Here is a 10854-nt window from a genome sequence, read left to right on the forward strand (position 1 = left end):
TTTCCCCCAAAAGTGGGGAATGAGGTAAGGGCAAAAGAGAAATAGAAAAATTAATTTTATTCATTGAAAAAATAAAATTTAACTTAAAAAGTAAGAAAAAGAAATTGAATAGGCAAAAGAATAAACAAAATTTTCACTTTATGAAAATATGGTTTGTTTAGAGAATCAACTAAAAATTAATTGAAATTAGTAGCAGGATAATAAACTTACATAAATTATCATCATTTCTATATATTAGCAACAAAACTCAGCAGGAAGAAAGAAGAAATTTCATTTAAATTAACTATACACTATGCAAAATATTTGGAAGTCTATTTGCTAAGCCAAACAGAGGAACTATAAAAATAAAACTACAAAACATTTATGGAAATAAAGATAGTCCTAAATAAATAGAGATTTATCAATTGCTTATGAGTAGGTTGAGCCAGTATAATACTTAAACTGATTTTTTTTATTTCAGAGCACAAATCAACCTACTAAAGTTTTCTTTATAAAAAAGCAAAAGAAATAATAACAAACTCACCTAGAAAAGCAAAAGATTAAGATTCTCAAAAGAAACAATGAAAAAAAAGTAGAAAAGAAATGTCTAGCAAATATGTCATATATATATATGTGTATATATTTTGATCTCCTAAAGAGATCAATGTCAGAAAAAAATGACTCAATATAAGACAAAATTTGTTTCAGAAAAGAATAGGAAATAAAACATAAATTTGGGAATAGTTGGGAAAAAAACATGTGGTAAATAAACAGAATGAAATACTATTATGTAGAAATGACAAATATGCATAATTTGAATATGTTCTTGAATTGATATGGATTAAAATAAACAGAACCAAAAGCACAAAATATCCAATAAACAAAGCATTTATTAAGCACTTGTTATATGAAAAGCACTGTGGAACAAATAGAAAAGTAAGACAGTTTTTCTCTCAAGGAGATTATATTTTAATGGAAGAGAGAATACATATACTTTTCAGCTGCATGCCAGATATATAGGTTCCATCATCCATGGATCTTTACAGTAGTAAAATAGATGGTGATATCCCTCTTTAATGTCATTTTCACTGATAAAATCCTATCAATTGATGATGTGGAATATATGATAATATTTGACAATTTGACACTGACTATAACAACATAAATGAAAAGGTCATTAAAAGTAGGCCAAACTCTTGAGTAATTGAAAAAATAATGGTTCTAGAGAACAGATAATAAAACATAAATACCCTCTTTCTCACAGTAAAGGAATAAGGTTATCAGGGAAAAATGCATTGTCAGGTACTTTTGCATAATTGTTTTTCCTTTGTTCTATCTAGGAGGGAGAATTTTTCCAGAAATAACTATAACATAAAAGACTTCAATAAATTTTTAAAAATGAACTTTAAGAATAAGCAAAGACAAATGCAGCCCCCCCTCTTTTTTGAGGGGGGGACTACATGAGTTAAACTGATCTCAAGAAAAATGATGCAGATAAAAAAATTAATATAGTCTACCCAGAAACCATAAAGTTTTTTTTTAGTAGAAGGGGAAGAAATTGAAAACCACAAAGCAAATATAACAATAAATGAGATGAGACCTTGGAATGAAATGAGTTTGCATGAATTACATTAAAAAATTTTTCAAGAAAAATTTGTCACTGTAATCATAACCCTGTCTTTGAAAGAGATAATAGGCTCTGCTTCATTTAATAAAGGCAACTTCATATTTTCATAAAAGCATTGGTGAAAATATAATAACCCTTTAAAATCATCCAATTTCCCATTTTTTTAGTTATATAGTCATCAAGCAACTTTATGATCTTAATTGGATTTATCAAATAGATTTCCTCTAGTGAGAAGAGAATACGTTGATTTAGTCATATAAGCATGGTTCATTTAACTAAAAATTGACAAACAGATATCCTAGTTCACAAATCAAATTTCCTGCTTGTTCATATAGTATAAATTAAGTTCATTTAGGACTAACCTAGGGATTATTAACCTTTTTTGTCATATATTCCTTTGTCAGTCCAGGGAAGTCTATGGACTTCTCAAAATTATGTTTTTTAAAAGCACATACATAGGATTACAATTAATACAATTAAATTCATAGGAATACAAAAGAAACAAATTATATAAAAAAACACTTAACAAAATATTTTTTGAAAGTTCACTGATCCCAGATTAATAATCCTTAATTTAACTAATTCTTAATTAACTAATCCTGGATGAATTAACAATAAAATTCTTAGTCTATGAAAAGACAAAAAAACAAAATCTTAGAGAAGTCACCCATACCTTAACACTTAAAGAATTACACTGGAGAATGAATGTTGGCTGATGCTTTAATACAAGAATATTTAAAATTATTTTGAAAATGGTTTCACAACACTGGACAAAATTTTAATGACATAATTAGAAAATAATATTATCATAAATATTATTCTACAGTATTATTGTTGTAAGGGCCCTTTAAATGGGTGGACACAGTGCATCGGGAGATTGAGGCCCAGAAGTAATTTCTGTGGATATTAGGACTGCCCTTGGGCGGGATCCTGGCCATATTGAGATAGTTTCGTAATGGGTGACTCTCTCGCTGATTGGCTGTGTGTGTGACCTCACAGGCCCTATGTAAGCCCACTGCAGGCAGCAACCGCTCTCTTTAACCTCGTGCTGTTCACCCTGGCTCCCCAGCCTGGGTGGCCAAGCCAAGATGGGTAGCCAAAAGAGGTAAGGGTTTTGGTAGTGAACACATGGGTCTTCTGACCAGGTGTTCACTCGGGAACCAACAAGTCAGGGCATCAGTTAGGGCATTATGTGAGTAGGTATAATAAAGGCTTTTAAGATTACACGTGATTGTTCTTGAGTGCGCTACCGGTTATTAAGCTATAGATTCAAGAGATTGTGGCCAGAGACCTTAGAAGGCCTCAGAGGAGGCGAGCCGGGTAGAGCTCACACTGCAAAGGACAGTGGTCAAAGGTACTCTGGTGGGTCTAGGACAGACTAGTAATTGTAACTGCCAGGAGAGCACGTTACAATTGTTGCCCTCTTTCCCCCAAGCACTTCTTATATGTAAGATGAGCATTATAGCCAGTACTTAACACCACTGTGGGGATAAAACCCTATCTATTGTCTTCCCTACGAATATTCTAAAAGCAGAGAATACTGATGAACATATGTACTTCTGTATGCATCATAAAAGAAAAAAGGGTGCCCAAAGAGATAGTTGAAATACTAAAAGATGTTCCATAGAAAAAGAGAAGTCCCAAAGAAAATCACAAAACTGTATTGATATTAAAATGATAAATATGATAGAAATGTGGATTATAAATACAGATATCCTTCCACTACTCCAGGATACTGAACAGATTTTATTTTAAGGCTATAGCCACAATGTGTCAAATATATAGGAAGGGCAACACTCAAAATGTTAACTAAAAAAAAATAAATCTGTTTTTAAATTGTAATATTTGGTATGATCTGGATAATAATTATATTTTAGAATTAGTTTTCATTTTTCACCTGTGTTTCTGGCATTGTGGAGATAAAGCCAGCCTAGAGCTGCCTCTTTTCTCACACCAGAGTTTCTTTAAGACGAAAATATAATAGAGCATTTACTTTGTTCTTTTTTCTCGACATGGATTATTTTCCCAGCTCTTGAGATCTTTTGGTACAATCTGTCCTGTTTCTTGTATAGACTCCTACTCAACAGCTGTTGGATGAATCTCCTCTAAATGTTGTGATAGAAACCTAGAAGCATGTATCTTCCTCTTTTCTCTATCAAAATGGTCAAAATCTTGGAGGTGGAATCGAGCAGCCAACTGGTTTGCCATTTTCTTTAAGGCAAGAAATGCTACAACAATTTGGAAAGTTAGGAAGAAAGTGAAGATGATATTGACTGCTCGTTCCAGGGGCTGAATTGTCAGACCTTCATTAAAAAGCAAGAAGAAAATTAGGGGCGATTGCAGTAGAAGGGTCAAGAGCCAAAAGCCAGCCAGCTCTGGAACCTGCAATAGTAAAAATATTATTAACAAGAATTTTACTCCTTTAATAAGGCTATAACCACAATGAGTCAATAAGTGCTAATTTAGAACTTACTCTGGGCCAGCAGTGTTAGGCAATATGAAGGATGAAAAGTAGTAAAGGTAGAGAATTTGTCCTGAAGGAACTTATAATTCATTTGGAAAGATAAAGTGAAAGGAAATTAAACTATTTAGGAAGAGCTCACAATAGCACAGAAGTTAAAATAAAAGTATATCCAATTAATAAAACTACAAAGCAGGAAAAGCAATAGACTTAGGAAGGAACTGGGTTTGAATCTTGCTGCTTACACTTAGCAAATGTGTAATCACTAATTTAAACTGAGCCTGTTTTCTCCTCCATAAATAGTAACAATAATACTATAGAGGGTTTTTGTAAGGATCAAATAAGTTATTTTATGTAAAACTTAAATTGTTTTATAAATGTCCAATATTATTACTGTTGGATAGAAAGTGTTTAGCTAGAATGAGTCAGAGTCTCATATAACCTGGGGAAAATTGATGAAAGCTTTTTCTCTTCATTTTTAGATCCAGGTTCCAAAGATTCCATTTGGTGTAAAAATAGTGTTTTATTGGTAAAGTAGAAAGTCTACTTGAATTTAAATATAGCACTGATAATAAGACTAACAGTATGAAACAAGATCTTACCTTTTCCTGGAGGTTGCCCATATATCCTAAATACAACCGGATGGCCTCAATTAAGGTTATTAGTATAACGACAGTGACTAGAATGAATTTATAATAATCAGGCAAGATGGGATACTGCAGATAAAACCAAAGTGACAATATGTTATTATTATTTTACATCATCCTGGCAGTAATGTTATAACTAATTCACAGAAGCCCATGACATTTCAGTCTAAAATAAAGGGATGCAGATCTTTATATTGTTAACAATATAATCAGATTTTATACTCACCTTCAGGTGAAGCATGATGATATTACACACCCACCAAAAGGGAAAGAAATAAATGTTGAAATAAAGAGATATCTGTAATGCCAAACTGGAGACTATTTCATTATCTGCAGGAGAAAGGAAGGGAAAAGAAGAAAAAAACCTCAACTATAATATTGCAGAAACTTTCAGAAATGCCCTCTTTCCTCCACAAAATAAACATTATTAATAAGAGTTTGTTGTCTTTCATTTTCGAAGACGACCAATATGACATATAATAATAAGCAGAAGTGGTTATGATTTTTTAATTTCAAGTTTTGTGCTAATTCTGAACCACTATCAAAAGAAGGAATATTGGCCTTACTACTAATTAAATACATAAGGCCAAGAAAATGGAATAACATATCTTTCAATATAGTATACTATCACTCTGTAATTACCGTCTTGTGGGTCTTTCACTGCTCACGTAGCCAATGCGTGGCCTCCATATATATAATTATAATTAGTAGCTTCTATTGGGGGGAAAAATGTGAGAAAGCCATACCATCACTGGATAAAACCAAGCTCTCCATAATATAGCTGTGCTGATTCCCATATTGTTATAAGGATTACATCAATGACAAGTTTATTCTGACAGGAAATTACTACAATTCCCAGAGACTGTCTATATTAAGCTGTATCACTTGATATAGTGTTTTCATTTTTGTAAAAAAGGAAGTCCTAAAGGAGGTAACATAGACTGCATGAATTAAAATATAAAGTTAGCTAAATTCCAGAATATGAGGCCAAATTTCATATGCAAAAGATTCATATTTTGAAATAATCCATATTCCTTAGTTGCTTAATATTCTAAAGCAAGGGTTCTCAAACTACGGCCCTCGGGCCAGATGTGGCAGGCTGAGAACGTGTATGCTGCCGGCCAGGTTATGGCAAATGGGCTGAGGGGCGGAGACAGAGTGTGAGGTTTTGTTTTTACTCTAGTCTGGCCCTCCCACAGCCTGAGGGACAGTGAACTGGCCCCCTATTTAAAAAGTTTGAGAACCACTGCTCTAAAGGCTTAAAATACTTAAGTATTTGAAATACTTAAAATAAATACTTAAGCATTTAAAATACTTAAAATAAAGTATTGTCCCTTTATTATAGCTCTATGAGTTTTTTTTTTTTTTTAATGGGAGGTGGGGTACATAGAAGACTGTTCCTATCAGCAAGGTGGGGGGATAGAGCTCTTAGCCTGGAGTCATGAAGACCTGAATTCAAATCCAACCTCAGATACTTACTAGTCATATGACTCTGGACAAATCATTTAACCTTGTTTGCCTCAGTTTCCTCATCTGTCAAAAAAGCTGGAGAAGGGAAGTGCAAAAACCATTCCACTAGTTATCATTTTATTGGTGAGGAAATTTCCTCTCCCAGTGCTAGATCAGCCACCACAGGGCATCATTAATTGATTGGTTGATTGATTAATTCATTCCTTTCCCAATAAGGGGGCCTCAAGTGGTCCAAGCCCCATTATCGATGGATAGGGAAGGGGTCTGGAAAAAAAGACCTCTCCTACTTCTATTTCTATCCCTACTCTGCCAGACCTCCATTGAAGACTGAGCCGCCATGTTTAGTGTGGGCAAGAGCCCAACGTCATTTCCCGCCCTAGCCTTCTCCCCACCCACTTCTTCTTCACTGTTCACAGCCCCGTTTTCTAAGGATCTCGCCACTCACCGGGGTTGCCGTAGAATTCCGGTCCGGTCCGGCTTGTATCAATAAACATTGTCCGGCTGAAGTTCGCCAGCCGCTGCCGGACCTGATTGGGCAGCTCCATTGCTTCCCTCTACTGTCCAGTAGCCCCCACACGCCCTTAGCTCCCAGTGGAACCTCGGAAAACTTTCCCTTCCCCCACCACAGCAGGTAGTGGTTCCTATGGCAACCTAGGCGGGGCGGGGCCACAAGGCGGGACCTAGGCGTTTGCGCACTTAGGGTCCGCCTTCTGCTTGGGCCGGACTCTGGAAGGTCGCCGGCCCTGTGTTAATTCGATGAAATATCTAATCCTGAGGAAACCGAGGTCCAGACATGTTACTCTCTCACAGCCACATGTAGGGCCCTAAGTCTAGCCTCTGGCGAAAAAAAGAGGCCTTGGGCCGTCCCAGGAGGCCAGTTCTCTCCATCAAATGCTCCCTATACAGCCCCTTAAAAACGGACCTTGGAAATTGCCTCCTGGACTGAGCCGGAGCCCGGGAGGAGAAACGAGGGCCGAGAGGAAGGCGTCGCTCCCGTCCACGTCCCTCTCCCCTCCTTTCCGGCTGGAGAAGCAGCAGGCTGACAGTCCCCCCCTCCCCCGGCGCACAGGCTTCTCGGAGACGCCAGCCCCAACAGGGAAAGAATGGCACCTTGGGGAGTAAACTAATAATGGTGTGAAAATACAAGGAAAGAACAAAAACTGGGAACTGGGGGGGAAGAGTTATTATCGGCTGTCAGCCAATAAGCATTTATTAAGCACCTACTGTGTGCCATAAGAATTCAGAAAGCACGGAACCTTTTTAATCATGGGGCCCCACTATATTTCTTTACAGAAAGAATATAGAAACGAAGAGAAACATTTGCAGAAGAGTAAATGACTTTCCCAAATTAAATTTCTTGCTTTTCTATGCCAATGTTGCTGTCCTAATACTCTTAATATTTTAGGGGAAAATTGTATTACAATAATAAGAATTGTTTACTCAACATTTGAGACATAAAAGAACTTTTACTATTTGTCAAAGTTGTGTTTTTACAGTCTTTTGAGGTTCCTGTCATTTCTTTATTTGGAAATAATGCCCACTCTAACACTGTATTAGCCTATATATTAATAACCTTTAATGTTACTTTAAAACACGGATTCCTGACCTTTTAGCTTTCTATGGTACTCTTCTTATTTTAAATGCCTAAAATAAAACACGCAAGATTGCAAAGGAAATGAATTATATTCGTCACCCTTGACTTACAGGGCCAATTGCACCAGTCTCCCCTTTGGTAGAGAGATTAACTACTGATGCTCCATGACTATGTAAAGATTAGTCTCTGCTTCTAGCTTCCACAAGGAAGTTACACAATTCCAAACCCTCTTCAAGTCCGTGAAGGGAGAAAGATTCTGAGTAGAAGCCAGCATGGAGAATTTCAATCATTTTCCTATTTCCAACTTACTACACTAGAGACTTGGGAGAATTTTCCTTGGGGTAAGACCTGTCTTTGTTTCTAGGTTGAACTCAGTTATGTGACTCCCAAAGGAAGAGCTTATTCAATCTATATTGTCTGACCTATATTGTCCTATGTTTACTTTCTTTGATTTCTGTTTAACTATCAAGTTGGATAAATGAGGTTATATGGTGTTTATTATGGGACTGATATTTGGTGGGAAAAGAGTCAAGCCTTACTTATAAAGCTCCTTTCCCAATTATTGAATGGTCATCAGGATCTTAGTTTAAACTAAAAAATTGCTTCCTCTAGACTAATATTATTATATAATTTAGTCTACTAACATTAGTCTACTAATATTATTTGTTGGGAGGAGAGATGCTAGAGATTTCTATTTTTGCCACTTGTGGAAATACATTTCAGCAGAACTAGGTGAATATACATAACAAAAAACAACACTCCACCCAACGCTTTATAATATGTAAGACAAAAAGTATATTTAAAAATTACAGATAAGATAAAAAACGTATACTCTAAAAGTATAACCGGCTTTGAAATGTCCAAATATTATTTAGGCTATTCGATATAATGAAAATACTGACACTAAGAAGCAGTGTGAGGTGGATAAAATAGTCCCCCCTCTCCAGGAAGCAATGTGTTACAGTAGCTAAATGTTGTCAACTGGACCAAATCATTTCTAATATATGTGTGGCCAGAGCAGAACAGAGCAGACTAGAGACAGGAGAGTCGGGAATCAATCAGAAGTTTAATTTCAAAATGAGGGAAAAGGTTTGCAAGCAAGGAGGGAAATTAGACACATGTGATGCTCCCCCATGCCATCCCAACCAGTGGAGGAACCTGCGTTAATGTGGCTTAACTTTGAAATATATATATTTGTGGCTAGACAAAGAGTCAATGTATCAACAGCGGTGAGGCGTAACAGCAACAGTGAGGCAAGGTTTTCTCGTAACAAAAAGTCTGTTTGTGGCAGGGTTAGGCCTCCTGGTGCTTACCTGAGCTCTGAGATTGGTTCAAATCCCAGGTCTATTGTTAGGCAGCTAGTTGGAGTTGGAGAAAGGAAGATCTGAATTAAAATCCTACCCAAGATACTAACAAGTTGTGTAATTTTGAGAAAGTCATTTATCTTCTCTCAGTTTCTTCATCTATAAAGTAAGAGTAATAATAGCATTTACCTTCCAGGGCTGTTATGAGGACAAAATAAAATAATACTTGTAAAGTGCTTTGCAAACATCAAAATGCTATATAAAAGCTACCTATTATTATTATTACTACTTGAATGACTGGCTAGGTCACTGATTTCAGCCTCTGCATTTCAGTTTCTTATCTACAAAATGAGAGGATTGGACTAAATTGTCTCAATGTTTCCTTTCCAGCTCTAAAATTTTGATTTCTTAATTCATTATTATAAGATAATGCTAAAGTGAAAATACTTTTAAATTCATATTTTAAAAGTTAATTGAAGAATAACATTAAAAGTATGACCTATCTCCCAATTACAACTATAAAATGGATAGTTGTAGAAATTGTAGTTGTAAAATATTTTGCAGAATCTTGAAAATATTTTGAATAAATTTAGTAAAATGTCTTTAGAAATGATTCACATCATACATATTATAATGGCTCTCACTCATCTTGAGTTGCCTCAAATTCTTCAAATTAGCAAGAGATAATTATCAACACTTTAAATCATGGCAAAATATTTGCTCTTCACAACCCTATACAAAGACTAATAAGTCAGGTTATAAATCACAGACACAGTCAAACCACATTAGAATAAAAATCTTTTCACACCACATTAGGTGGTTTAAGAACCTCTTTAATGTTCTGATTTCAAAGACTTCTCCATTGAACATTTTATTAGAAAATTATTCCCTTTAAAATGTTTTGTGTTATAAGTTCTATGATCTGTGGTATATTCTTGCACCTACCTACCATGCTGTTCACTTTCTGTATCAATCAGTTGCTGAGCTTTTATTGCGTATCAAACTATGTGAAAAATAGCACTAAAGTTGACAAAGAAAGATCAGTAGAGTGCTTTTCAAAAAGTTTAGCTTTGTCAAATGAATTATATCTGATTCCAGCAAATTAATCTTCACAAGCAGTATTCTTATTGTGAGTTGCATTTTAAACTATACTAATATTATTGTGCTATGTGAATTGTAGGCTATATTCTTCTAATATAGAATGTGTTCCCTTTTCTTTCACCTTTTATTGAAAGCAACTACATTTTGTTTTCTCCCTATAGATTTTACTTCTTTGTGAATGTAACACTAGGTCTATGTATCTTATATAGTAGACTTTGCAATGCAAAAACATCTTAAATCTTGATTACCAGCCAACATATGAAAGGTTTAATAAACAGAAACCTGAGGGCCCATCATACTAGGGTAAAATGTTTACTGGTATAAGACAAGCTTAAAATAGTATATATCATTTGGTATGATCATTATAAGTCTTCTACTTTTTCTGAAAATTAATTTGCTATAAAAATAGAAAATTATTACATTTGTCTCACTAGCTTTTTCCTGTGTGGCATATACAAAAAGTATAGAGATAGTCTGATTCATTACACTCCGAAAAAGCCATGATTAAAAGAAACTACATCAAATACAAATTTGATTATAATCATGTCAAAGGACTTTGTTTCAATATATACATATATAAGCAAAAGGTAAAACAAATGTGCCTTTGAGTTTGAAATTAGAAAGCTATTGGATCTCTGTTTCAACACTAAGTTAGTTGGTAGACACTGGCT

General features: G+C 35.0%; 1 protein-coding gene across 2 annotated transcripts; it reads right to left on the bottom strand.

Moving 5' to 3' along the window:
- Positions 1–851: 851 nt before the first annotated feature.
- On the bottom strand, positions 852–7200 carry TMEM17 (transmembrane protein 17). 2 transcript variants are annotated; one of them, XM_074287027.1, is made up of 4 exons: positions 6630–7200; positions 4941–5044; positions 4670–4783; positions 852–3988 (listed from the first exon to the last, which is right to left on the bottom strand). In XM_074287027.1, exons 1-4 carry the CDS (start codon positions 6727–6729, stop codon positions 3683–3685), a joined length of 624 nt encoding a protein of 207 aa, XP_074143128.1. In that variant the 5' UTR covers positions 6730–7200; the 3' UTR covers positions 852–3682. The 2 variants fall into 2 exon arrangements, with proteins under 2 accessions (XP_074143128.1, XP_074143129.1); XM_074287028.1 differs by lacking the exon at positions 6630–7200 and adding an exon at positions 6194–6440.
- Between the last annotated feature and the right edge of the window lie 3654 nt (positions 7201–10854).

This window comes from Sminthopsis crassicaudata, chromosome 2 (assembly GCF_048593235.1).
Source record: "Sminthopsis crassicaudata isolate SCR6 chromosome 2, ASM4859323v1, whole genome shotgun sequence".
Classification (NCBI taxonomy): Eukaryota; Metazoa; Chordata; class Mammalia; order Dasyuromorphia; family Dasyuridae; genus Sminthopsis; species Sminthopsis crassicaudata.